This window comes from Tachyglossus aculeatus, chromosome 11 (assembly GCF_015852505.1).
Source record: "Tachyglossus aculeatus isolate mTacAcu1 chromosome 11, mTacAcu1.pri, whole genome shotgun sequence".
Lineage (NCBI taxonomy): Eukaryota > Metazoa > Chordata > Mammalia > Monotremata > Tachyglossidae > Tachyglossus > Tachyglossus aculeatus.
The window spans coordinates 26,485,384-26,513,351 of NC_052076.1; the positions used below are offsets into that span (position 1 = coordinate 26,485,384).

A 27,968-nucleotide genomic window follows, 5' to 3' on the forward strand; every position below is an offset into this window, starting at 1 on the left:
TTGGTTTTTTTTTTTTCCTTTCTTTCTCTCTCCTCCTCCTCCTCTGCCTCCCAACTTTGGGGCTGGGACAGGGCTCCTGATTGGCTGAGGGGAGCTCTTCCCGCTCCCCCTCTCTGAAGGGGGTGCTGCCAGCCCCAGCCCCCTCCTCTCCCAGGCCCCGGGACGGTATAAAAGGGGAGCCTGGAGCAGGGAGAAGGCAGTAGGGAGTTTCTCCTGGGGCTGAACAAGTTGGTGTACGGATCCGAAGGGCCCTGTATGAGCGGACTCCAAGCCAGGACCCAGTCCCCAAAGAGTCTACATGTCTAGGAACTAGTCATGTTCAGCTTTGTGGATACCCGGTTACTGCTCCTTCTAGCAGCAACTGCCCTGCTCACACACGGCCAAGACGAAGAAGACAGTGAGTAGAAACGGTTTCCTCTGCCAGGGTCGGTGACCTTCCATTACCCTGGCCCCCCGGGGCCGAACGGGGGTGACGATTGCGTGTGGGGAAGGGGGAGGACGAGTGCTGGCACTCCAGGTTCAGACGGGGGCTCCGTAGAGGGTGGTGGGTAAGGAGTCTCGGGGGCTTCTGGGAGCAGGGGACCAGAGGGTCCCCAGAGGTTTTCCGGGGCGCTGAGAGGCAGTGAGGGCGTGGAAGCCCAGGGGAGAGGGGCGAGGAGGGAGAGCTGAGAGCTGCCCTGCAGGGCAAGACAGGGACCCAGGCGTCCTGGGTACACAGTGTTACACCGCAGGCGACTTGAGGGGGGTGGAATCCTCTGGGTTGGGGGCACAAGGAAGGGATGGAGGGAGTTGGGGGGGTGTGTTTGGGAGCCAGAGCTGCAAAAGCCATCAGGAAATGATCAGGGATGATTCATTCGGAAAGCGTTTCTGCAGGCGATGCAGCCGGGGCCGACACAGAGCCCTCGGCGGCAGGATTTGCAGCTGAGAGACTGAGTGGGGAGACCCGAGTGGGTGTGGGTAGGGCGGGGCGACCCCGCCCCCTAGCGGCCAGCAGAGGTACCGCACCGCCCTGCACAGCCTCAGCAGCCTTGGGGAGTGTCTGCCCAGCTATAGGGTGCGAAGGACAGGAGAGAGGGTCCCCGGGGTCGGGGGGCCTGGGCAGCTGAGAGACCCTCGCTCTCCTCGGCGACCCCTCCCCTCCAGGTCGGCTCCCTCCCATCTCAGCTGGGCCTAAGGGCCGGGGTTTGCCTGGCGTGGTCTGCCCCCTGGTGGCCTGTGGCGGGACTGCGCGCGGCCGAGGACAGTGGGCGTGGCCGGGAAGAAGGGAGGGGGCTTGGCTCGGTCGCCGTCGATCATCCTTAACCGCGTGAATCCGTGTGGCCCCGCGAGGGGGGCGGGACGGGGCGGGGCAGGGTGTCCCCTAGCATCTTATTCTGGGGCTGTCGGCCCGCGGAGTGACTATGTGGTGTCTTTAGGGTGTAGGGAGAGCCAGGGGTCTCAGGAGGTGCTCCCTCCAAGGGTCTCCCTGGGGCGCTGGGGTGGGGTAGACGGCAGCGGCTCAGAGTTTTCTGGTGTGTATGTGGGGGTGTCTCCCTCGCGTGAAACCCGAGCTGACGCTCCTTTAATCCAATCCGGACAAGCCCCCCTCAATCCGGGCCAGCCCCCCCAACCGGGCCAAACCCCGTCCCGACGGGATAGCTCCTCCCAATCTCCCCATTGCCCCCCTTTTAGTTCCTGGTGGTACAAGGACCCGAGGCCCCCCTTCTTCCCTCCATGGGAGCGTCTTCTCCTCCCCCGCCCTGGCCCCTTTCTCCGTTCCAGGGAGAGGAGGTCGGAGTTGGAAGCGACAATTGGCTCGAGGTTGTGTTTAAATTCCACTGTAGAGAGTTATAGCTCTGGCCTCCGACTCCCACCTCCTCCCGGCTTCGGTCGTCTCTCTCTCTCTCCTCCCCCCACGCCTTTCTCCCCACCTCTGATGAGAAGCAGATGAGCCTTTTAGAGTCCGGAAAGGAGGGAGTGGGAGATGGGGCGGTGAGAACGCTAAACCAGATTTTCTCGGCCGGTGGGAAGGGAGAGGTGCCTGGCCCGCAGCCCCAGAGCCCCCCGCCCGGACCCGTCGCCCTCAGTTTCGCAGCCCCGGCCCCCGGCTCCCAGTCCCACCCCCCAACCCCGTCCTCTCGCCGTCCCCACAGTCCCGTCCGGCACCTGCATCCAGAATGGCCTCAAACACAACGACAGAGATGTGTGGAAACAGGAACCCTGCCAGATCTGTGTCTGTGACAGCGGCAGCATCCTGTGTGACGAAATGACCTGCGAAGACACATCTGACTGCCCCAATGCTAAGATTCCCGTAGGGGAATGCTGCCCTGTCTGCCCTGACAGCGACGGTGGGCACTGGGCCCAACTCCAGCCCTGACTTCCCCTCTCCTTTCCCCACCTTGCCCCTCTGTGGATCCCGATCCAGCACAGGCCTAGCCTCTGCACCAATCTCTTCCTACTTTCCTACCCAGGTCCCACCCAGCTCTGCCAGTGGGTCAGGGGAGGGAAGACTGGGGTACAAGCCAGTGGGAAGGAAGGGGGGCTAGGAATGAGCAGTTAGCCACCTTCTGATCATCTCTCTTTCTTCTCCCTCCAGCTTCACCAACCTACCCGGAAACGGCTGGAGTTGAGGTATGTCCCTTCTCCTCTTCATGCCCTTCATCGCTCTCACCAGCCCCTGTGCCCCCCACGACTCCCCTGACCCTTGTCTTCTTCTTTCTCCTATCCTTGCAGGGTCCCCGAGGAGAGACTGGGCCCCGTGGAGAGAGGGTAAGCTCCCCAAGAACCTGAAAGAGGGTGGTGAGGTGCAGCCCAGGCCAATGTGTGACCCGCTGACGGTGCCCTTCTTCCTTCCCAGGGACTTCCTGGCCCACCTGGTAGAGATGGCATCCCCGGACAGCCTGGCCTTCCTGGACCCCCTGGGCCTCCAGGCCCTCCCGGCCTGGGTGGAGTAAGTAGCCTCCGGGCTGGGTGGGGGTGGTCCCCCCGAACCCCAGCTCGGCAGCTCTGACCCTTCCCCCTACTCCTGCTCCCACAGAACTTCGCCCCTCAGATGGCTTACGGTTACGATGAGAAAGCCGGCGGTGGTTTGTCCGTGCCCGGCCCGATGGTGAGTTCCTGGGGACTTCTGCCAGGGAAACATTGAAAAAGAGGAGGGGGGATAAAGGAGGGGGAGGAGGGACAAGTGTACCAGGAGTAGTCATAGTAACACTTGTAATAGGTAGGAGTAACAGAAGAAATCATAATAGAAGTAGACAATGGTAGTAGTAGTACCTGTAGTACTAGTAGTATTGGCATCAGTAGCAGCCTTAATAATAATTCTGGTTTCTGTTGAGTGCTTACTATGTGCTAGGCCCTGTACTAATAGAAATAGTAGTAGCAGTAGCATCAGTAGTAGTAGTACCAGTAATAATAACAGCAACATCAGTAATTGTAGTAACAGTAGCATTAGTAGTAGTAGTGCCTATAGCAATAATAGCAGTAGCATTAATAATAGTAGTAGCAGTAGTAGCAGAGTGGCAGTAGCAGTAGTAATAGCATTTATTAAGCACCCTCTTGGGGCAGTGCACTTCATTAGGCATTTCAGAAGTAGAGAGCAAAAAAGTGACCTGTTCCCTGCCCACAAGGGCCTAACACTCTAACAGGAATGGTTGTGTGGGGAGTCAGGCCAGATTCATCTCTCCTGAGGGGGAAAGGGGCTGTGACTCCAGCTAAGGAGGTTGGGAGGGGATCTGGAGGGAAAGGGGGAAACTCCTGCGGATTTCCTGAGGACTCAGGCCTTTCTTCTCCCCTCTCCACAGGGTCCTTCTGGTCCCCGCGGTCTCCCCGGCCCTCCCGGCTCCCCTGTAAGTATCCGTGGCCTCGTCCTTCCCCACCGAGCTCCTCCTTTGCCCCCTGTCTTGGGTCTGAGAGTTTTTTAGGAGGGGGGCTCCTCTTGGAGGGTGGTCTGAGGAGGGAGAGCTGCTTCTATGTCTCCTGAGCTGGGGGAAAAAGGTAGTGTCAGGTGCGTGGGGGCAGGTGCATGGGGCGATCAACAGGTGCCTAGAATGGGCCTCACCTGTCCTTTGTTGGGGGTCAGCTGCGGGGGGTGGGGTGTGTGTGAAAAGAGTCCTTTCTCCATGTCTTTCTTTAAGCCTCTCCATTGCTTTGCTTTCTCTTCCAGGGTCCCCAGGGTTTCCAAGGTCCTCCAGGAGAACCAGGAGAGCCCGGCAGTTCAGTAAGTAATTTCCTGGACTCAGTTTACCTCTTCTCTATCCTCATGGTTCCTATCCTTTCGCTAGCCAACTCCCTGCCCCCTTCCCATCCCCCCTTTCTCTCTCTCTCTCCCTCACTACTGCCTCTCTCCCCCTCTAAAGCTCACTCCTTTCCTTCCTTGTGGTGACTGACTCTTCTTCTGTTGTATCTCTTAGGGCCCCATGGGACCCCGTGGCCCTGCAGGACCTCCTGGCAAGAACGGAGATGATGTAAGTCACTTTGAAGACTGTTGTCCTGGAAACTGTTGCCCCGGAGATCACAGCCACCTCCTCTGCCCCAGAGAACAGCCCCCTCTGGAGTGGGCTCAGGGGGTGGTGGGGTAGGGGACCTTTGAGGCTGGGCTTCCAGTCAGAAACAGGCCCAAACCCAACAGGGGTTGGGGGGATCTGGGGTGACCAGCTGGCCTCGATCGCCACAGCCTGTCGGAGAGCCAGGGATGGATGGGCCTGGGCTGAGGCAGAGGGAATGGATGCGATGACCCCGGGGAGATTATGGTACCCTCCCCTTGACATCTCCTCTCCTCCCAGGGTGAAGCTGGCAAGCCTGGACGCCCCGGTGAGCGTGGACCCCCTGGACCTCAGGTAAAGGGTCACTCCGCTGGACCTGGGTTTGGGAGAGCTGGGACATCCGGGCCGTCTGACCCTCCGACCTTGGGGCCTGGTGACCTTTGACCCGCAGAAGGACGTGGTCAGGAGGGAGGCAGATCCCGGGGCTCTAGCACGGTGGGCGGGGACTATGCCCTGGGCGGGGCGAAGGGTGAAGTCGACCTGGGCCCGGAGCTGTCCAGCGTCCTGGGAATGGAGCCCCTCGAGGAAAACTCGGTCTTCTCAATGCCATCTGTCTGTCTTGTCTCCTCTCCAGGGTGCCCGCGGATTGCCCGGAACTGCTGGCCTCCCTGGCATGAAGGGACACAGGGTGAGTTATACTTGACTTTGGTCCTTGGGGCCCTATGAACCCCCAACCCAGTCAGCACCGCCAAGCCCCTGGAAGGTTCTGATTCCTTCCCGGAGATCCATGTCTTTCTCCTACTCACTGTTCCCAAGCGTCCACAACAGCGCTCTTTACCAAGTAGGCGCCCAATTCGGGTGGCCAGTACAATGCTCTTCCTGGAGTAGGCACTTAGCACGATGCTCTAAACACAGTATGTCCCCAGAACAGCACTCTGAATACAGTAGACATCCAATACTACATTCTGCACAGTTGGCATTCAATACAGTTCTCTACCTCCAGTCGGCGCCCAGTACAGTGCTCTATACAGTGCTCAAAACAGCGACCTGCATACATTAAGCACCCAGTGCAGCGCCCTGCACACAGTAGACACCCAGTTCAGCACTCTACATACAGTCGGTGCCCAAAATAGGGCCCTGCACACAGTAAGTGCTAAGAAAACTGTTCTACCCGCAGTAGGCGGCCAAAACAGTGCTCTACACACAGTAGGCGCTCAGCACAGTGCTCTGTACACAGTAGCCATCCAGCACAGCGCTCTTCACACAGCAGGTGCCTAATAAATATTAATGGATGATTCAGGGTGAGTGGGGGCAGCGGTTCTTTGGACTTGTGGAAGGCGGGAAAAGGAAGCAAGACTGCCCTATACAGCAGGAGGCATTTAGGAAAGACACGAATAAGAGCTTTCCAAATGTCATAGTTACAGGGAGGCTGTCAGAGAAACGTCGATTCTGGAGATATCTAGGAAAGAGGGAGTCAGAAGGTCATGGGTTCTATTTCTGACTCCACCACTCATCTGCTGTATGACCTTAGGCAAGTCACTTCACTTCTCTGTGCCTCAGTTCCCTCATCTGTAAAATGCGAATTAAGACTGTCAGCCTGATGTGGGACAGAGACTCTAACACAATTTGCTTGTATTCCCTCCCAGTGCTTAGTACAGTGTCTGGCACGTAGTAAATACTCAACAAATACCCCAGTGATTATTATTAGAATAGTCCCAGAGGCTAAGATGGCCTCTGGAAGCCAGAGACCATACCCTTGCTCCTGCTCAGAGAGAATTTCACTTTGGCACGTGGTTCTCTCTCCTCTAGGGCTTCAGTGGTCTTGATGGTGCGAAGGGAGACAGTGGCCCCGCCGGCCCCAAGGTAAGATCCGCCTTTTGTGGATGGACTGTGTCCAATTCGATTCGCTTGTACCCACCCCAGCGCTTAGTACAGTGCTTGGTTCATAGTAAGCACTTAACAAATCGCATTATTATCATTATTTTGCGGAAAGCCCACCTAGCCCTCCCCTACCCTCAGCCCTCGCCCTTCACAGACCCTCTCTTTCTCCCTGGCAGGGAGAGCCTGGCAGCGCTGGAGAGAATGGTGCCCCCGGACAGATGGTGAGTGGGAAGGGGATGCTGTTGGGGGATCCCCCCTCGGACCACCTCAGTGGGACTTCTAGACTGTGAGCCCGTTGTTGGGTAGGGGCCGTCTCTATATGTTACCAACTTGTACTTCACAAGCGCTTCGTACAGTGCTCTGCACACAGTAAGCGCTTAATAAATACGATTGAATAAATGAACATTCGCCGCTGTGGGAGGCTCATCCGAGTGGAGAGGGTCTCGCCTTCCATTGTAACTAGACTTCTCCGGCTCTCTTTTCCAGGGACCCCGTGGTCTTCCCGGTGAGAGAGGCCGCCCCGGTCCTTCCGGCCCAGCTGTAAGTACCCTCCCCCGGGATGGAGGGGAAGGGGGTGGGGAGGGACTCCAGGGTTCGGGCTTTCTCTCGGGAGCTAACGGATAGTACCCTTCCGTCTCTCCCACAGGGAGCTCGTGGAAACGACGGTGCGCCTGGTGCTGCAGGACCCCCAGTAAGTGTGTCCCCGGATCCCGAGACAGGCTGGACAGTGGTCCTGGGATGGGGATCCTGGGCCTCCCCTCCGCCTCGGGGAACATCGCACCCCCCTTTCTGTGTCTCCCCACCCCCACGTGCTGATCCTGTTGCTTTACTGCCCCCCCATAACTTCTCCCCTTCCTTTCTAGGGTCCAACTGGCCCCGCCGGTCCCCCTGGTTTCCCTGGTGCTGTTGGTGCTAAGGTAAGAACACTATAGGCCTCACACTGATTTGGGACCCCCCCCCCCAAGGCCCCCTCCCCCCAGGACCCCCAGCCCCTCACGGACTCTGCGTCAAAGTCTCCAGGAGGAGATAATGCCCAATCAATCGATGATACTTATTGAGAGCTTACTGTGTACAGAGCCCTGTACTACTACTGCTAATAATAATATTAATGGCATTTATTAAGCACTTACTATGTGCAAAGCACTGTTCTAAGAGCTGGGGAGGTTACAAGGTGATCAGGTTGTCCCATGGGGGGCTCACAGTCAATCCCCATTCTACAGATGAGGTAACTGAGGCCCAGAGAAATTAAGTGGCTTGCCCAAAGTCACACAGCTGACAATTGGAGGAGCCGGGATTTGAACCTATGACCACTGACTCCAAAGCCCATGCTATTTACACTGAGCCACGCTGCTTCTCGCACTTGGGAAAGTACTAAGTACTTGGGAAAGCGCAGTACAGCAGAGTTGGTTAGGCGCTATCCTTGCTTACAAGGAGCTCACAGTTTTAACGGGGAGCTTACAAACTATAGGTCCACCTTTTAAAGGGTAAAATCTCAGTTCTTCACTGTGTATCTTTTGTTCCTCATTCCTGGACAATTGATCTTTGATTCCTCAAAGATCTTTGAACACTCCTTGCCCTGTCCCGATTTATCAGTCCCCATCCCCATCCCCCACCTCCCTAGAGGGGAGAGCCAAGTAATAATAATAATAATAATAATGGCGTTTATTAAGTGCTTACTATGTGCAAAGTACTGTTCTAAGCGCTGGGGAGGTTACAGGGCGATTAGGTTCTCCCACGGGGGGCTCACAGTCTTAATCCCCATTTTACAGATGAGGTAACTGAGGCCCAGAGAAGTGAAGTGACTTGCCCAAAGTCACACAGCTGACAATTGGCAGAGCCGGGATTTGAACCCATGAACTCTGACTCCTAAGCCCGGGTTCTTTCCACTGAGCCACGCTGCTTCTAATGATATTTGTTAAGAGTTTATTGTGTGTCAAGCACTGTTCTCAGAGCTGGGGCTCACAGTCAATCCCCATTCTACAGATAAGGGAACTGAGGCCCACAAGCTAGTCAGGTTGGACACAGTCCCTGACCCACGTAGGGCTCACAGTCTTAATCCCCATTCTACAGATGAGGAAATTGTGGCCCAGAGATGTGAAGTGACTTGCCCATGGTCACATAGCAGACAAGTGGGGGACCCGGGATTAAATCCCAGGTCCTTCTGACTCTCTGGCCCGTGCGCTATCCACTTGGCTAAACTGCTTCTGTGTCTGGGCCATGGTTATTCATTCATTCATTCAATCGTATTTATTGAGTGCTTACTGCGTGTAGAGCACTGTACTAAGTGCTTGGGAAATACAAGTTGGCAACATATAGAGACGGTCCCTACCCAACAGTGGGCTCACAGTCTAGAAGGGGTTAGCAAGTCTCCTGCTGGGGTTGGTGGGAAGAGGGGGTGTGGGACTGGGGAATGACCCCTCTGGACTCCTCCAAGTTCCCTGGTGCCCCTGAGGAAGATGGAATTCTGGGCCAGCCAGATGGACCTCGGGACTGACCTGCGGGAGCGGGAGTCTCAGTTCTGGTGATGACATCTTCTCTCTCTTCCTGCCTCAGGGTGAAGCTGGTGCCCAAGGATCCCGCGGCTCTGAAGGTCCCCAGGGCGCCCGTGGGGAGCCTGGTCCCCCTGGTCCCGCTGGCGCTGCCGGCCCCGCTGTAAGTGCTCCATCGCCCACTGTCTCTCCATGCCACCTGGCTGCCCTCTGTCCCTCCTCCACTCATTCTGCCTCTCTTCCGTTGTAGGGCAACCCCGGCTCTGACGGTCAACCCGGTGGCAAAGGTGCCAATGTAAGTATCTAACCCATGCCTGCTCCCGGCCGTGACCCTCTGCTGTCCTCCGCCAGGGCCTGAGACTTCTCCTGTGTCTCCCATAGGGCGCTCCTGGCATTGCTGGTGCTCCCGGCTTCCCCGGTGCCCGCGGCCCCTCCGGACCCCAGGGCCCCAGCGGCGGTCCCGGCCCCAAGGGAAACAGCGTAAGTACCAGCTCACCCTCTCAAGGCTTCAGAACTTGCCCCTGCTAGAGGGCGTTGGGTCCACCTGCCCTGGAAGTGCCCGGGCCTCGGGCCCTAGGAAACAGAGTGGACCGTGGATGAGGGAATGACGTGTACCCATATGATCAATCAATCAATCGTATTTATTGAGCACTTACTGTGTGCAGAGCACTGTACTAAGCACTTGAGAAGTACAAGTTGGCAACATATAGAGACAGTCACTACCCAACAGTGGGCTCACAGTCTAAAAGGGGGAGACAGAGAACAAAACCAAACATACTAACAAAATAAAATAAATGGAATAGATATGTACAAGTAAAATAGAGTAATAAATATGTACAAACATATATACATATATACAGGTGCTGTGGGGAAGGGAAGAGGGTAAGATGAGGGGGATGAAGAGGGGGACGCCAGGGTACCCTCTGTCGCTTGCTTCCTCACCTTACTTCTGCCATTTTTTCCCTGTTCTAGGGTGAACCTGGTGCTCCTGGTAACAAGGGCGAACCCGGTGCTAAAGGAGAACCTGTAAGTATTCCCTACGCTGCTCTAGGCCTCCAGATCTCTCTCTCTCTCGCTCTCTCTCTTTCTCTCTCTGGTGAGGGTCTTGGCTGGCCCATCCTGCTCTTCTCACTCTCTCGTCTCCTCCCTTCCCAGGGCCCCGTCGGTGTGCAAGGACCCCCCGGCCCCTCTGGAGAAGAAGGCAAGAGAGGTTCTCGTGGTGAGCCCGGCCCCATTGGTCTGCCCGGCCCAGCTGGCGAGCGTGTGAGTACTCATCATCATCATCATCATCATCATCATCATCATCATCATCAATCGTATTTATTGAGCGCTTACTGTGTGCACAGCACTGTACTAAGCGCTTGGGAAGTACAAGTTGGCAACATATAGAGACAGTCCCTACCCAACAGTGGGCTCACAGTCTAAAAGGGGGAGACAGAGAACAAAACCAAGCATACTAACAAAATAAAATAAATAGAATAGATATATACAAGTAAAATAAATAAATAAATAAATAGAGTAACAAATATGTACAAACATATATACATATATACAGGTGCTGTGGGGAAGGGAGTCCTCCGATCTCTCTCACTGGTCACCTCTGCCCTTATCTTCTGGGTTGTTCCAAGGGACTCAACACCGTCCCCTCTGGGCACAGGTCTGGGGACTCCTGGCTCCTTGAAAAAGACCCCCAGCCCCGCGTGGGGGGTGCGGCCGTGGCAGGCCCAGAGACTAGCCCAAGATGGGTCCACACTTCCTCTCTGGCTCACGGCCTATTTTCTCCCCATGCAGGGTGGCCCCGGAAGCCGTGGATTTCCTGGCGCTGATGGTGTTTCTGGTCCTAAGGTAGGTTCTGCTATGTTCCTCTGTGTCTACACTTGGCTAGGGAGACCCCGGGGAAAGGTGATGGGCTGGGGGTGCGGGAAAGTTCATTAAAATTGTTCCTGTCTATTTGGGGCCTCCGGGCATCACTGATTTGGGGCACTAGTCTTGGTTGGGGGAGAGGGGCAAGTCAGAGACCGCCATTTATTCATTCATTCAGTCGTATTTATTCAGCGCTTACTGTTGCAGAGCACTGTACTAAGCGCTTGGGAGAGTACAATACAACAATAAAGAGATACATTCCCTGCCCACAACGAGCTTACACTGTAGAGGCATTGCCCCTGGGATCAGACCTAGGGCATCACCACTGTAGATTAGACTGTGAGGACCCCAGCTCAGTACCACGGTCATCCAGCCCAGGACTCTTGTCTCCCTCAGCGGCCCCAGGTCCCTTGAAGAAACCGGGTGCTGGTTACCCTCCTGGGCACCCACCCTCACGACGGTAAAAAATCTTTGTAGTCTGTCTCAGAATGGACCAATCACATCCACAAGCCCTAGCCGTGGGTGCCCAAGTGCCCTTGATCTGGCCTACCTGGGCCTGCAGCTCTCTGCCAGCTGTGCCCACCCACCCGGAAGAGGCCGGAAATAGGCCTCAGCTTTGGACTCTGAGGTCCGACTCCTCTCCCCGTCCCACAGGGCCCTGCTGGTGAACGAGGCTCTCCCGGCCCCGCTGGCCCCAAAGGATCTCCCGGAGAAGCTGGACGCCCTGGCGAGGCGGGTCTGCCTGGTGCCAAGGTGAGTCACGGGACTTGCTGCTGAGTCGGGCACACGACATCAACGAGAGTGCCCTGAGGGTGCCAGTGGGAGGGAGAAGTCCAGAGAAGTCGTGGGTCAGAAGGGAAAAGGGTAGGTTAGAGGAACCCAGGCTTATCTGCCCCTCCCCATTTACCCTCTCTGGAGGGACACCTCAGGAGGCGTCCCCCGAGCTGTCTCTGCCCTGCCCTCTGGAGAGTCTCGGAGTGGACGACTCTCCCCTTCCCAAGTCGTTTCCTTTTGGCAGCGCCCCTCACCCTCACAGCCCTCGGATTTGTCTGCCTCAGCCTCTCCCCTATCTGGTCCTCTCGGGGGTGCAGTGGGAAGAAGGGCAGCGAGAAGGGGCTCTGATTGCTCTCCTCCATCTCTTCTCCCTGGCAGGGTCTGACTGGAAGCCCTGGTAGCCCTGGTCCCGATGGCAAGACCGGTCCTACTGTGAGTAGCCCGCTTCCCTCACTCCCCCCCCCCCCCACCCCGCAACCCATCTCCCCGCTGCCCCCTTTCCTCTTCCCTTCCCGGACCCCACCCCTCCGCCTGACTCTTCTTCATTTGCCCTTCACCGACAGGGTCCCGCTGGTCAAGATGGTCGCCCCGGCCCCCCCGGCCCCCCCGGTGCTCGTGGTCAAGCTGGTGTTATGGGTTTCCCTGGTCCCAAAGGAGCTGCTGTGAGTACTCTCCTCCTCCTCCCCTCCCGCCCCTCACGTTTTCAACCCTCCTCCTTTGCCCCCGACTCCCACTTCCCTCCCTGCTCTCTTCCCAACACCAACTGGGGTTTTCCCACAGGGTGAGCCTGGAAAACCCGGTGAGAGAGGTGTTCCCGGGCCCGCTGGTGCTGCGGTGAGTAATTCCCCCTTCTACCGTTTTCTTTCATTCATTCATTCAATCGAGTTTTTTAAGCGCTTACTGTGTGCAGAGCACCGTACTAAGCGCCTGGGAAAGTACAATACAACAATAAATAGTGATAATTCTGCCCACAACGAGCTCATAGTCCAGAGGTGGGGAGACACATCAATACAAATAAACAGATATCGAGACAAATAAATAAAATGACAGATATATGCATAAGTGCTGTGGGGCTGGGGGTGGGGAAGAGCAGAGGGAGCAAGTCAGAGCGACAGCTTCTCATTCATTCATTCATTCAATTGTATTTATTGAGCGCTTATTGTGCGCAGAGCACTGTACTAAGCGCTTGGAAAGTACAATACAGCAATAAAGAGAGACAATCCCTGCCCAAATGGGCTCATCTCAATCAATCAATCAATCAATCGTATTTATTGAGCGCTTACTGTGTGCACAGCACTGTACTAGGCGCTTGGGAAGTACAAGTTGGCAACATATAGAGACAGTCCCTACCCAACAGTGGGCTCACAATCTAAAAGGGGGAGACAGAGAACAAAACAAAACATACAAACAAAATAAAATAAATAGAATAGATATGTACAAGTAAAATAAATAAATAATTAGAGTAATAAATATGTACAAACATGTATACATATAAACAGGTGCTGTGGGGAAGGGAAGGAGGTAAGATGGGTGGGAAGGAGAGGGGGACGAGGGGGAGAGGAAGGAAGAGGCTCAGTCTGGGAAGGCCTCCCATCTCCGAACATGACCCTTCCCAAGTCCTGATTAGTTTCTCCCCTGGGGATGCCCTCGCCCCCAACCCCACCGCCAGGGAGAACCAGGCCGGCTCGGCTGTGGTTTCCATGGTGACGAATCGGCATCCTCTCCCGGTTGCTACTTCGATGGCTCTAGCCGGCCCCTGAAGCTGTGGCGGGGGGAGGGGGGAGGCCCGAGGGACTTGTAACATGCTCTGAGCCCCCCCACCCCACCCCAAATAGTACTCAGAAGCACGTCCTGGGGTCTCAGTCCCCAAATCGCCCCTTTCCTTCTCAATCTTGCTGTCCGGACCCCTTCTCTTACTCTCTCTCTCTTTCCTCTCAGGGAGCTGCTGGAAAAGATGGCGAAGCTGGCGCTCAAGGTCCCCCTGGCCCTGCTGTGAGTATCCCCGGTCCTCTCTCTGCCCCATCTCCCCAAGGCAGACCGGGCTACTGGGCTGCAGAGAGGTGGGAGAGAATCACCCTTTAATCCACTCTCTCTCCCCCTTGCATTCCAGGGTCCCGCTGGTGAAAGAGGTGAACAAGGCCCCTCCGGTTCTCCCGGATTCCAGGTGAGGAAGCCGCTAGGGGTCCGGGATCGAGGGGACGTCGGGACAATTCTAGGGGTCCCCGGATTCCTCTTCCAGAACCTCAACTCTCGCTGTTCCCTCCCGCGCTCTCCCCACAGGGTCTCCCCGGCCCCTCTGGTCCAGCTGGCGAATCTGGCAAACCTGGTGAACAGGTGAGTGAATATGGAACAGGTAAGGGGGGTGGCAAACCAGCCCAGCCCCTACAGCAGCACCTGGTCCTGCGTTCATGCCCTTAAAAGAGGCAGGTGCCCTGGAAAGTTGGAGCCAGTGGGGGATTACTGTAGCAGGAGTGATTTGGGCTAGACAACAGAAAGAACTTAGAAACTGTAGGAGGAGCCAGACACAAATGCAAGCATCACAAAGGAATAGGAGAGGGAAAATGGGTTAGGAATAGACCTGCTGAGGCTGAGATGAATTTTTGTGATTCTCCTTCCTCTGTCCATTGACTCAGTCTACTTTCTGAGCCCTAATTGTAGGGGTAAGAATGGCCCTGGGCCCACCCCGCCCCATTCCTCCATTTTCTTTTCATGTAGGGGAGACGGGAAGGGTCCCCTGAGAAACTGGGCTGGGGCAGGGGCGGGGTCGGGGTAGGTCCGAATACCGTAGGAGGAGGGAGGAGAGGCCTGGGTCTCAGAAGAGAGGCTGCAATTCCCTCCTTGGCACTCCCCAGCAGGGCATAACTGAGGGCATAGGCTAGATTGGGTGCTTGGGGGGAGAGATCAGAAAATAGGAATAGAGGTCTTGGGAAGGATGAGAGTGTCACGTGGAGAGCTAGGGCATACCCTCTGCACAGGGCAAAGCACCTGATTTCTAATGCCAGCTCTGCCACTTAGCTGCTGTAGGACCTTGGACAAGTCACTTCACCTCTCTGAGCTTCAGTTTCATCACCTGTAAAACGTGAATTCAATACCCGTTTTCCCTCTTCCTTTGATTGTGAGCCTCGAATGGAGTCAGGGACCTGGTAATCTTATATCAGTCCATCAGCGATATTTATCAAGTGCTTACTGTGTGCAGAGCACTGTACTAAGCGCTTGGGAGAGTACAATACTACAGAGTTGGTACGTGGTACATAGGAAGTGCTAAGCAGCGTGGCATAGTGGAAAGAGCCCGGGCTTGGGAGTCAGAGGTCCTGGGTTCTAACCCCGGCTCCGCCACTGATCAGCTGTGTGACTTTGGGCATGTCACTTGACTTCTCTGTGCCTCAGCTACCTCATCTGTAAAATGGGGATGAAGACTGTGAGCCCCACGTGGGACAACCTGATTACCTTGTATCTTCCCCAGCGCTTAGAACAGTGCTTGGCACATAGTAAGCGCTTAACAAATATCATTATATTATTATTATTATTATTAACAAACACCACAGTTGCAACCTGGTCGACCTCACGATGCAAGATAGTTTCACGAGAGCCAGAGACAGATTAGAGTAGGTTGGGATGCTGATTTTTTTTCATAGGGATTTCTCTGTCCTAGAAAGTCACTGCCCCCGGTTACGATGTGACTTTTTCTCTTGTTCCCCACAGGGCGTCCCCGGAGACGCTGGTGCCCCTGGTCCTTCTGGTGCAAGAGTGAGTCCTGCCTTTCTCCCCATCAATCAATCAATCAATCAGTCATATTTATTGAACGCTTACAGTGTGCGGAGCACTGTACTGAGCGATTGAGTTCAATGTAACAAAGTTGGTAGACACGTTACTTGCTCCCCGTTCCTCCTCCTCCCATTTCCCCTCCTATCAATTGCATTTCTTAAGCACTTACTGTGTGCAGAGCACTGTACTAAGCGTTCCCTCTGCTTCCCACTTCTTTACCCACTTCCCTCCTCTTCCTCCTCCTCCTCACGTCCCCCCTCTCCCTTCATCCCCCCCCACCCCAATTCTTACCCCACCCAGGACTGGACATAACCCTCTGTGTCTCTTCCCCAGGGCGAGAGAGGTTTCCCCGGAGAACGTGGTGTCCAGGGTCCCGCCGGCCCCCAGGGTCCCCGTGGCTCTAACGGCGCTCCTGGCAACGATGGTGCCAAGGTAGGGGCTGCGGCCTGGGCTGGGCGGGAAAGAAGCACCAACGCGAAGTAGTGTGGCCTAGTGGATAGAGCACAGTCCTGGGATTCAGAAGGACCTGGGTTCTAATCTCAGCTCTGCCACTTCTCTGCTGTGCGACCTTGGACAAGCCACTTCACTTCTCTGTGCCTCAAGGACCTCATTTGTAAAATATGGATGAAGAATGTGAGCCCCATGTGGGACATGGACTATGTCCAACCTGATTAGTTTGTATGTATCCCAGCTCTTAGTACAGTGCTTGGCACGGAGTAAGTACTTAGTACCAAGAGAAGCAGCGTGGCTCAGTGGAAAAAGCCTGGGCTTTGGAGTCAGAGGTCATGGATTCAAATCCCAGCTCTGCCAATTGTCAGCAAGTCACTTCATTTATTTGTGCCTCAGTTACCTCATCTGTAAAATGAGGATTAAGACTGTGAGCCCCCCGTGGGACAATCTGGTCACCCTGTAACCTCCCCAGGGCTTAGGACAGTGCTTTGCACATAGTAAGCACTTAATAAATGGTATTATTATTATTATTACCATAAAAAAATTAGGGCGGCCAAGAGGGGAGCGGGAGGGGGCGTTGTTCCTGGTCCGGTGTTGGCAGGTGCAGGGTGTTTCCCGCATCTGAAGGCTGCCGGGACTCGGAGGGGACGGGGCGGGGAAGGGCTAGAGTGGACGGTGCAAGCGTGGGCAGCAGGCTCAGGGCCTAACCCTCTTCTTTCTTCTTGGCAAACAGGGTGATGCTGGTGCCCCCGGTGCTCCCGGCGGCCAAGGTCCCCCTGGTCTGCAGGGAATGCCCGGCGAGCGTGGTGCTGCTGGTCTGCCTGGTGCTAAGGGTGACAGAGTAAGTATCTGCCTGGCCTCCGACCTCTCCTAGCCCCAAAACCACCTCCAAAAGGCCTTGCCCCCGTGCAGTGGGGCCTAGTAGAAAGACCTAGGGACCGGGGGTTTTGGTTCCCAGCTCTGCCACTTGTCTGCCCTGAACTTTGGGCAAGAAATTTAGCTCTTCTGGGCCTCAGTTTGCCCATCTGTAAAATGGGGATTAATCCCTCCCCCACCCCTGAAACTGTGAGCCCCATCTGGGACGAGGTCTGTACCCCATCTGCCCATCTACCCCAGTGCAGAATGCGTGACACATAATAAGCGCTTAACAACTATTATTATTATTATACCCAAGGTGCTACTTCTTCCGTATGAGTCCCCTCCAGTGGGGCAGCCCTCTTCCCCACCTCCACCCCACTCCCCTCTCTCTGACCTGATGCTCCCCCATTGGCTCCACCCGACTTTTTCTCTAGGACTCGGTAGGGTGTGGGGGTGGGTCCTGAGGGAGATGGGGCGTCAATCTCTCCCCGGTTAGCTGTGCCAGGGATTGGCAGTCACATGGTCCATTTCCGTGCCCAGGGCGATGCCGGTCCCAAAGGCGGCGATGGAGCTCCCGGCAAAGATGGTGTCCGTGGTCTGACCGGCCCTATTGGCCCCCCTGGCCCCGCTGGCAGCACTGGAGACAAGGTAAGAAGGGGCCGCACCTACGCTGGCATACCAATGCCCCCGGGTACTCGAGCACGAGGTTGGGGGTAGCCCAGGGCTTCAGCTTCTCTCTGGGATTTCTCCATTTTCTCAGGACCAAGCGGGAATTGAGGGCTGAGCAAGTGGCATTAGGATGGGGCGACTGGGGGCGGCGAGTGAAGGGCTGCTGACAGTCTTTTAGACTGTGAGCCCACTGTTGGGTAGGGACTGTCTCTATATGTTGCCAATTTGTGCTTCCCAAGCGCTTAGTACAGTGCTCTGCACATAGTAAGCGCTCAATAAATACGATTGATGATGATGATGCCGACAGAGTGCCAGGGGCCACGGAGGTGGGGTCTGTTCCAGAGCAAGGAGCTTAGCTGTCTGTTCTTATGGGGAAGAGTTGGACAGAGGGGGGCGGGGGAAGGCCCATGGAACAGGACAGAGGGCACGGGTGAGAAGAGTTGGGGAGACTCAGAAACTCCAGAGATGGCTTTTCTGGCCTCCAGAGCCTCACTGCCCCGCCTCCCTCTATTGTGCTCATGCCATATTCTGTCCTTCACAGGGTGAGTCCGGCCCCAGCGGCCCTGCTGGTCCCACTGGAGCCCGTGGAGCCCCCGTAAGTCACTACCCCTCTGATTCTCCTCCGCTTCAGAGCCTTACTGAAAGCACATCTCCTCCAAGAGGCCTTCCCTGACTAAACCCTCCTTTTCTCTTCTCCCACTCCTTTCTGCATCGCCCTGACTTGCTCCCTTAATTCATCTCCCCTCCCAGCCCCACAGGACTTATGTTCATATCGGTACTTTATTTATATTAATGTTTGTTTCCTGTAGACTGTAAGGTCGTTGTGGGCAGGGAATGTGACTGTTTATTGTTCTATTGTACTCTCCCAAGCGCCTAGTACAGTGCTTTGCACGCAATAAGCTCTCAATAAATACGATTGAATGAATTAATGAATGAGTAGATGAACTCCCCGCCCCTGCTTCCTTCTCCCTTCTTCCCCTCCCCACTCTCCCCTTTGCCTTGCCCCATGCCCAGCCTCCCTGTACCCCTCTGACTGTGCTCCCCTTTTCTCTTTCAGGGAGACCGTGGTGAACCTGGCCCCCCTGGCCCCGCCGGCTTTGCTGGCCCCCCTGTAAGTACCACTCCTCTCTCATAGAGGGCTCGAGGGGGACATGGAGGTTAAACCACGACTCTGGTGGAGGAGCTGAGAATCACCTGCCTGGAGGCAGGGGACTGGATCAGATGGTCTCTTGGGGTCCATCCATATCTGGGGGGTCCTGGGGAGTAGGTAGCCTAGCTGGGTGGAGAAGAAGAGAGGGAGAGAGAGAAGGGTACCCTTGGGCCTGCTTCAGTGCTTAACTTTTCTCCCTCCCTTTGCCTCTTTCTTTTTCTGCCTCCCCTTCTTCCTCCCTCCTGCATTCCTCCTCTCTCTCTCCCTCCCTCTCTTTCTCCCTGTTTATTCCTCCCTTTCTCTTCCCCTCTCCCTCTTTACCTCCCTTCCTCCTCTCTCTCTCCATTACCCCCTCCCTGCCCTTTTCAATCTGTCTCTCCCCTTCCTTCTCTTCCCCTCTCTCCCTTCCCTTTCCCTCCGTTCCCCCTCCTCCTCCTCTCCCTCCCTCCCGCTCTTCTTCCCTCTCTCCAGGGTGCTGATGGCCAACCTGGTGCTAAAGGTGAAACTGGTGATGCTGGTGCCAAAGGTGACGCTGGTCCTCCCGGCCCTGCTGGCCCCACTGGCGCCCCCGGACCTGCTGTGAGTGTTAGCCCCCCGCCACTGCTCCCCATTCTGTTCCCCCCACTCCCACGTCCCGCCCCTCGCCTTGAGGCTCACATCTTTTTCTTCTTCTGCAGGGAAATGTTGGTGCTCCTGGTCCCAAAGGTGCCCGTGGCAGCGCTGGCCCCCCTGTAAGTAAATCTGCCCTCCTGCTCCTCCCAGCTGGGGCGACCCCTCCACTTCTCCAACCCCTTCCATTCGTCCCACACCCAAGGAAAAGAGAAATCACTAGAGGGTCTCTCCTCATGGTAGTCGGTCCTGCTCTAGGGATGCGTGGGTGTTGTTTGCCCCATGGGCAGGGCCTGGGCCGGTCCACTGGGCCTCCGGGCACTGCCCTCGAACGTATCCGGATGAAGGAGGAGTCACTCGGAGCCTAGGCTTGGAGCATGGGCTGGGCCGCGGGTAAGGCTGTGCCAGGTCCCTGACATTTGCTTTTCCCCCCGCAAAGGGTGCTACTGGTTTCCCTGGTGCTGCTGGCAGAGTCGGACCCCCTGGCCCCTCCGTAAGTACCTGCCTCGGCTCTGCCTCTGTGGGTTAGGGAGGGGATGGAAAAGGGAGAGGTAAGGAGAGGCTGTGGGAGGGACTGGGAGACTGTGGGAGGGACTGGGAGACAGTGGGAGGGACTGGGAAGTTGTGGGAGGGACTGGAAGAGTTGAGGGAGGGATTGGGAGGCCTCCTTGAGCCTCTTCCTGCCCTGCCCCCTCACCTGGGGTCAGTGCCATGGGCCAGGGAGGGAGACCCAGCGAGAAGCCAAAAGTCCTGATCCCTCCGCTTCTTCCTCCAGGGCAATGTCGGCCCCCCTGGTCCCCCCGGCCCATCTGGAAAAGAAGGCGGCAAAGGTCCTCGCGGAGAGACTGGTCCTGCTGGACGTCCCGGTGAAGTTGGCCCTGCTGGACCCCCTGGCCCCACTGGCGAGAAGGGTTCTCCCGGCTCTGATGGTCCCGCTGTGAGTCTCACCTCCCACAGCCTTAGGGGCTCCTCTTTTCCAGGCTACAAAATTCCCTCTTCCCACCCTGCTCCCTCTCAACCAGCCCCTTCAGGGATTCAGAGACAGTCACCCCGAAAACCTGGGCCTCGGGGGTCTCATAGGATTAAGACTGGGGGGTGTCCCTTTTTCCTCTCCTCCCACCCAGCCCCCTGGCTCCCTTATCCCCAGTCATCCCACTGTGTCCCATCCCTCTACCGGGTCCAGACTCGTCACAATCCTCTCTCTCCCCCTTGTGCAGGGCGCTCCTGGTACCCCTGGACCTCAAGGTATTGTTGGACAGCGCGGTGTGGTCGGTCTGCCTGGACAGAGAGGAGAGAGAGGCTTCCCTGGCCTGCCCGGTCCTTCTGTGAGTGCCTTGGGGGTCAACCCTCCCTGACCCCACGCCCTGGCCTTTGGGGCCAGTGCAACGTGGGGAAGGGTTGGTGGTGAGGGGTGAAACCGTCCCTAGGGGGTGGGGGAGGGGAAGCGTCTCTGGACATCCCCTTCAGCTGCCCGGCCCTGCTTTGACCTGCCTCTTCCCCCGTAGGGTGAACCCGGAAAACAAGGTCCATCTGGTGTGAGCGGTGAACGTGGTCCTCCCGGCCCCGCTGGTCCCCCCGGACTGGCTGGACCCCCTGGCGAATCTGGACGTGAGGTGAGACCTCCTCCGTTGCCCCGTGGCTCACCGGGCGCCCTTCTGCCCAACCTTCCCCATGCCCGGCCAGACCACCTGTCTCTCTTTCTGACCCTAGGGTGCCCCTGGCTCTGAAGGCGCTCCCGGACGCGATGGCTCTGCAGGCCCCAAGGTAAGACCCCCCCCTCCCCCGACCACCACCCTCTTCCCCGGCCTTCGCCCCTAACTCTTCTCCCTCAGTTCTTCCTCTCCCTCTCCCCCGGCCTGGCCCTGACCCTGTTCTTCTCCCCTACACAGGGTGACCGTGGTGAGACCGGCCCAGCTGGGCCTCCTGGCGCCCCCGGTGCTCCCGGCGCTCCCGGCCCCGTCGGCCCCGCAGGCAAGACCGGAGATCGCGGCGAGACTGTAAGTGACGCCTCCTCCCGGAAGACTGTGGGCGGACAGTGGCCGCGCTGCAGGGAGGAGTGGGCATGGTCTGGGCGGGATCGGGGCGGGGCCGGAGCGTCCAGGCTCTTGGCCAAGTGGATTTTAGTCTCGGCGGGACGTGTGCCAACACGCGGATTAACCGACCCTGGTCAATTCGGGCGGCCCAGCGGCCTGCTGGGGCCCCCTGGGGTGGGGGTCCCGATGAGGCACGGACTGGGGAAGGACTCCGAGGTCCTACTCGGCCAAACCCCTGTTGCTTGAGTTCCTATTGGGTGCCAGTGGCTGTACTAAGCGCTTTGGGGAGTATCACAGATATAGTAGACATGATCCCTGCCTTCAAGGAGCTTACAGTCCAGTTCAGCCACTAGTTTGCTCCTTGACTTCAGGGCCATCACTTAACTTCTCCAGGCCTCAGTTTCCCTATCTGGAAATTGTGGGGAGGGTGGAATTCCAGCTGCCCCCTCCTTGCCTCTCACGGATGCGGTAAAGATAACGGGAGATCCCTGATGTCTAAGTGAGTGAGGGAAGTGGAAGAAGCACTCCCCAATTCAGGCCATGGGAGGGTTTGTGACTAGCCGGCTCTGCCACTTTTCTGCTGTGTGACTTTGGGCAAGTCGCTTGACTTCTCTGTGCCCCGTTTACCTAATCTGTAAAATGGGGATTAAGACTATGAGCCCAATGTGGAACAGGCACTTGTGTCCACTGATTATCTTTCAGCTCTTAGTAGAGTGCCTGGCACATAGTAATCGCTTAACAAAAACGATATTTTTAAAAAATGCCAGAATCTGTCCTGGAAGCAAGGTCAGGGGCACTGGAGGATAGAACCCAGGCATCCTAGTGCCCCTCAAGCCTCAAAGAGGAGTACAGGAGACTCACTCATCAGGCCTCTGTTTTTCTCTTCTCCTCTAGGGTCCCTCTGGTCCTGCTGGCCCTGCTGGCCCCGCTGGTGCCCGTGGTCCCTCTGTAAGTATCTGTCCCCACACCTTTCCTGATGGCCTCACTGTGACAACCTTCCTGTTACTGATCGGTTGCCTCTCTCCTCTTCCAGGGTCCCCAAGGCCCCCGTGGTGACAAGGGTGAGACTGGCGAACAGGGTGACCGAGGCATGAAGGGTCACAGAGGTTTCTCCGGACTGCAAGGTCCTCCCGGTCCTCCCGTGAGTATCCCCATGGCTCTTCTCTGACCCGGGAGGACTTGGGGTAGGGGGAAGGTCCAAGCCCCCTTCCCCAGATGTTGGGAACCCCCACTTAAGAATTTGTCTCTCTGGGATGCTGTGTGGCCTCGAACAAGTTGCTTAACTCTCTGGGCCTTGTCAATTGACGAAGGTGACCACTTCTCAGGGAGGGGAGGGGAGAGTAGGAATCTGGGAAGAAGCCAGGATGCTGTTATTGTGGTGTCAACACTGCAAAAAGCCAGTTTGAGGGTGCTCTGTTCTCCTGGAAGTGAACCACTGTTGCATCTTCTGTGAGGGAGAAAGGAGGGAAGGTTACCAGGGGTCTAACACCTAAAGGAACCCCAGATCCCAATTCAGGACCCTATGAGACCATTTCAGGCAACATCCCACCTACACACACCCCTACCCCACCATCTCCCAGCTTCCTCTCTGGCTTCCGGCCTCTGCCTACTCTTGATCTGAGACTTTCTGTCCCCCACAGGGCTCCCCTGGTGAACAAGGTCCTTCTGGAGCTTCTGGTCCCTCTGGCCCAAGAGTAAGTCATCGTCCCATCCTCTTCTTCCTAAAAACAGATGTGGGGCCTTCCTAGGGAAAGTTTGGGTTATGCCTGGAGGCTGGGGAGAAGTGACCAGGCTGGATTCTACCACTTCCTTGCTCCCACTTCTGGTTTTCCATCTGGGAGGGGGAGCTGAGACTGGGGGTGTGGGGCGGGTTGAGGGGGGCATCTGTTGGAGTTGGGCTTTAGGTCAGACATTGGAGAGATGCTTGGAATTATAGTCACTTGGGGTTGTGCTCTTGTGTTGTCCAGCCTGGGATTGTGCTGTTGTGTTGTCCAGACTGGGGGCACTATCTAACCTGAGTCTCGGTCATCTCCCCAACAGGGTCCCCCTGGCTCTTCTGGATCTTCTGGCAAAGATGGTCTGAATGGCCTTCCCGGCCCCGTCGGTCCCCCCGGCCCCCGAGGTCGCACCGGAGATGCCGGCCCTGCTGTACGTATCCTCTGGCTCCCACCCCAGCCCCACCGCCTGGCTCTCAGACCCCAGGAAAGACCCCGGATTTGACCACTGATTTTCTCTCCCTTTGCCACAGGGCCCCCCCGGCCCTCCTGGCCCTCCCGGCCCCCCTGGACCTCCCAGTGGCGGCTTCGACTTCAGCTTCCTGCCCCAGCCCCCTCAGGAGAAGGCTCACGATGGCGGCCGCTTCTACCGGGCCGACGACGCCAACGTGGTCCGCGACCGCGACCTGGAGGTGGACACGACCCTCAAGAGCCTGAGCCAGCAGATCGAGAACATCCGCAGCCCCGAGGGCAGCCGCAAGAACCCCGCCCGCACCTGCCGCGACCTCAAGATGTGCCACTCTGACTGGAAGAGCGGTAGGTGCCACCACCGGTGTCCCCTCCCCCTCCTCCCACTCCATCCCCTCCCCCTGCTCTGGTTTGCTCTCCCTTTTTTATGGTATTTGTTAGGCACTTACTAGGTGCTTGTATCCACCCCAGCGCTTGATACAGTGCCTGGCACATAGTAAGCACTTAACAGTGCCTGGCACATAGCACTTAACAAATGCCATCATTATTATTAACAAATACCATCATTTATATTATTAGGTGCCAAGTACTATATATACTATACCCTGGAGAAAATACAAGCAAAACAGGTTGGACACAGTCCAGTCCCACATGAGACTCATAGGTTTAGTCCCCATTTTACAGATGAGGTAAGAGGCACAGAGAAGTTATGCAACTTGCTAAAGATCACACAGCAGACAAGTGGCAGAGCCGGGATTAGTACCTAGGCCCTTCTGACTCCCAGGCCAGGCTCTATCCACTGGGCCACACTGCTTCCCCCAGACCAACAACCCATCTGTGACTCGAATCCACACTCCTGGCCTCCTTCCGTTTCGGTGTCCTCACTCTCTTGCACTCTCCTCTGCCCTGCCACAGGAGAATACTGGATTGACCCCAACCAAGGCTGCAACCTGGATGCCATCAAGGTCTACTGCAACATGGAGACCGGAGAGACCTGCGTCTACCCTACCCAGCCCTCCGTGGCCCAGAAGAACTGGTACATCAGTAAGAACCCCAAGGAGAAGAAGCACATCTGGTTCGGAGAGACAATGAGCGAGGGCTTCCAGGTAAGTGGGGAACAGGTGTGTGCGTGGGTGAGGGAGGGTGGGAGGGTCTGCACCAACTCAGAACAAGAACAGGGGATGTGGGGAGAATAAGCTGGGCCTATACCAAAGCGACAAGGGGTTGGGAGGGTGTTTCTGGGACCGGCCTCCTTACTCACTCTCTACCACTCCACTACAGTTCGAATATGGCGGCAAGGGCTCCGATCCAGCCGAAGTATCCTCCCAGCTGACCTTCCTGCGCCTGATGTCCACCGAGGCCTCCCAGAACCTCACCTACCACTGCAAGAACAGCGTGGCCTATATGGACCAGGCTTCAGGAAACCTGAAAAAGGCCCTGCTGCTCCAGGGCTCCAACGAGATCGAGATCCGGGCCGAGGGCAACAGCCGCTTCACCTATGGCGTCACAGAGGACGGCTGCACGGTGAGCCGGGCCCTCCCTTTCCCCAAGCAGCCCCTCTCTCACCATCCCGCCATCGGTCCTGTCCCTGCCTGGAGCTCCAACGCCTCTGCTCTGGCGCTACCTCCAGCCAGTCACTTAATGGCCTTAGTCCTAGGTGCTTCCTAGGTGCCAAGCACTGTGCCAAGAACTGGGGTAGATAGGACACAGACTTTGACCCCCTTGGGGTTCACAATCAAAGATGTAGGTAGGATGGTTGTACAGAACATAAATTTGGGAGTCAGAGGTCATGGTTTCTAATCCCAGCTCTGCCACTTGTCTGCTGTGTGGCCTTGGGCAAGTCACTTAATTTCTCCGTGCTTCAGTTACTTCATCTGTAAAAATGGGGATTAAGCCTTCAAACCCCACGCGGAACATTCATTCATTCATTCGTATTTATTGGGCACTTACTGTGTGCAGTGCACTGTACTAAGCGCTTGGGAAGTACAAGTTGGCAACATATAGAGTCGGTCCCTACCCAACAAAGGACTTACAGTCTAGAAGACTAAAGACTAAAGAAGACTAAAGTAGAAGACGTTGGACACGGACTGTGTCCAACCCGATTGCTTGTTTCCACCGCAGCGGTTGGTACAGTGCCTGGAATTTAGTATGCGCCTAACAAATACTGCAGTTTTTATAATTACTATTATTCTTGGCTGCATTTTGCAGAAATGGGAAAACAAGGGTCCGAAAGGTGGCTTGAGTTGCCCAAGGTCACACTGCAGGCCAGGGGCAGAGCCAGACTTTGAACTCGGCCATGCTGCCTCCCCCCAATCCCCTCCAGGCCTCAGTTTCTCCTTTAGGAGAGTGGAGGGAAAAAGTCTTTTGTGTCCCCCCCCATCCCGAACCTGCTGGCCCTGCAGGATAGTCGTGGTCAGGTTATCATCCTGGCAGCTCCCTCACCGACCTCCTCCCCCCCCCCTCCTCTCACTCCCCCCGTTAACCGCCCCCCTCCCCTCCTCTTGCAGAGTCACACCGGAACCTGGGGCAAGACGGTCATCGAATACAAGACCACCAAGACCTCCCGCCTGCCGGTCATCGACTTGGCCCCCATGGACATTGGTGCTCCCGACCAGGAATTCGGCATCGACATCGGGCCCGTTTGCTTCCTGTGAACGCCCCTCCACCCGGCTTCCTTCGACACCCCGGCTCCCTTCCCCGGAAAGAGAACCCACCCCCACCGGCCGGAAAACAAGACAAAGCAAAGGAACCGTTTCACATGGACTTGAATTCGTGGTTTTTATTTTCCTCTCCATTCAGTTCTCCAACCTAGTTCTCGTCTCCGTCAAACCCGACCGAAAAAAAAGCATTAAACCAAAAAAAAAGCGAATAAATAAATAACTTTTTAAAAAAAGGAAATTGGGTCCACTTGCTTGAAGAAAGATGTGGGGCCGCCGAGAAGGCCGCTCTCCCCTTCCCCCTCGTCTGCACCTCGACCCCCCCCGCCCCCCGTCCAGGGGCAGAGGCCGAAGAGAGAAAACGGGGCGACAAGTGATCAGAGCGGGTCCCTCCGGACCCCGCGGAGGCTATTCTTTGCTGGCCTTCGGGAGCCCTGGACAGGACGTCGCTAGCCTCGAGGGCCGAAGGGTCTCCGGGGGGGGGCAACACCCCTCCCCCCTTGTTTCTCCGGGACGGGAGGTGAGAGGAGGGGGCAGATGGCAAGAGAGAGCTGCGAAGGGTCAATTGTATATGTTTGTTGTCAGAAGACTACCTCTCGTCACCGCGGGCGTCGCCTAGAAGGGGCAGGGGAGGGGGGGCTTCGCGGCCCCTCTCCCGGGGCCGCCCCACTCTGACCACTGGTGCTAATTCTTCGGTGTCCAGCTCTCCGCCCGCCCCCGCCCGGCCGAGGGATGCCAGCCACCTGGGTCCGGTGGGGAGGTGTTGGGGGTGGGGGTCACCACGTGGTGCTCTAACAGTTGCAAAGCGCAGTGTCCACCAATGTCTAGCTTTGCTCCCTTCCCGCTTTGGGACTTTTGTGAATTTTCTAAGGTGCTATTTTTCACCCCAACCGGATCAACAGCTTGCCGGCCTAAGCCCTCACCTCCCATCTCGGGGTATGGATTCCCCCGCCACCCCCATCTCGGCGGGTGGACTCGCCTGCCACCGCCATCTCGGCGGGTGGACTCACCCTTCCTTTTTTTGATCCCCCTTCCCTCCCCCCCAACCATCTGTCTCTGTCTCCCCTCTGTCTGGTCCTCCTCCTCCCCTCCGCCCCCCACCCCTACCCCCCCAGGGCCCCGGACCCCCTCTCTCTTGATGGGGGTCTTGCTCTCGGTGGGTCTCATTCCGAGGCGGGAGGCTGATGGGCATGGGAGCGACCGTCGACGTCTGTACCTATGTTGTATGTGTATAATAATTTGAGATGTTTTTAATTATTTTGACTGCTGGAATAAAGCATGTGGAAATGATCCAAACAGATTTCCGTGCCCGAGCATATTATATCCATCCCGGCCCAGCCCAAGGAAGGGGGCGGGGGGTGGGGGCTGGGGAAGGGGCAGGGGGTGAGGTCTGAGAGGATCCTTTCCCTCTTCCTCTAATCTGCTCAGGTCGTTCCAGATGGCGTCAGCTTGGGTCTCTTTGGGTCTCCCTCTTTGTGTTTCTATTTTTCCCTCTCCTCTCTGTCTCTCTCTCTCTGTCTCTCTCTCTCTCTGTCTCTCTCTCTCTGTCTCTCTCACCTTGTCTTCTGTCTCTCCCTTTGTGTGTGACTCCCTCTCTGTCTCTCCCACATCTCTCTCTGTCTCTCACCCTGTCTTCTCTCTCTCCATTCATTCAATCGTATTTATTGAGCGTTTACTGTGTGCAGAGCGCTCTGCTAAGCACTGGGAAGAGCATAATACATCTGCGTCTAACTCACTCTTTGTGTCTCTCCCCATGTTTCTGCCTTTCTCTTCCTCTGTCTTTGCCTCTCTCTGCATCTATCTTTGTGTTTTTCTCATTCTGTGCCTCATTCTCTTCCTCTTCGTCTCGTTATATTATGTCTCTCCCCGTGGCTGTTTTTCTTTGTGCCTGACTCTCCCTCTTTCTGTGACTGTTGCTTCTTCACTCTCTCATCGTCCTTCTCCGTGCCACTCTTTCTTCCTCTCTGTGTTTCTGTCTCTCTCCCCTCCTCTTACATTTTCGGATCCCTGCCACCCTCTCAGCTCAACTTCTCTCAACTATTCTCCCTCTCCATCACTGTTTTCTCCTCTCTCGTCTCCCCTCTTCCCACATCCCTCTTCCCATCTTCTCTCTCCTCCCACACCCCC

At 56.5% G+C, this 27,968-nt stretch overlaps 1 protein-coding gene across 2 annotated transcripts; it reads left to right on the forward strand.

The window, feature by feature from the left end:
- The first annotated feature begins 235 nt into the window (after nt 1-235).
- COL1A1 (collagen type I alpha 1 chain) lies at nt 236-26,936 on the forward strand. 2 transcript variants are annotated; one of them, XM_038753730.1, is made up of 51 exons: nt 236-397; nt 2,133-2,327; nt 2,576-2,610; nt 2,713-2,748; nt 2,837-2,929; nt 3,017-3,088; nt 3,780-3,824; nt 4,142-4,195; nt 4,389-4,442; nt 4,761-4,814; nt 5,095-5,148; nt 6,270-6,323; nt 6,518-6,562; nt 6,828-6,881; nt 6,988-7,032; nt 7,205-7,258; nt 8,895-8,993; nt 9,081-9,125; nt 9,212-9,310; nt 9,803-9,856; nt 9,986-10,093; nt 10,622-10,675; nt 11,348-11,446; nt 11,846-11,899; nt 12,031-12,129; nt 12,248-12,301; nt 13,406-13,459; nt 13,578-13,631; nt 13,748-13,801; nt 15,170-15,214; nt 15,566-15,664; nt 16,416-16,523; nt 17,081-17,188; nt 17,751-17,804; nt 18,267-18,320; nt 18,831-18,938; nt 19,037-19,090; nt 19,408-19,461; nt 19,744-19,905; nt 20,186-20,293; nt 20,474-20,581; nt 20,679-20,732; nt 20,858-20,965; nt 21,896-21,949; nt 22,035-22,142; nt 22,642-22,695; nt 23,042-23,149; nt 23,250-23,532; nt 24,100-24,290; nt 24,466-24,708; nt 25,692-26,936. In XM_038753730.1, the coding sequence occupies exons 1-51, from the start codon at nt 316-318 to the stop codon at nt 25,836-25,838; spliced, it is 4,365 nt and encodes a 1,454-aa protein (XP_038609658.1). In that variant the 5' UTR covers nt 236-315; the 3' UTR covers nt 25,839-26,936. The 2 variants fall into 2 exon arrangements, with proteins under 2 accessions (XP_038609658.1, XP_038609659.1); XM_038753731.1 differs by lacking the exon at nt 2,133-2,327.
- The last annotated feature ends 1,032 nt before the right edge of the window (nt 26,937-27,968 follow it).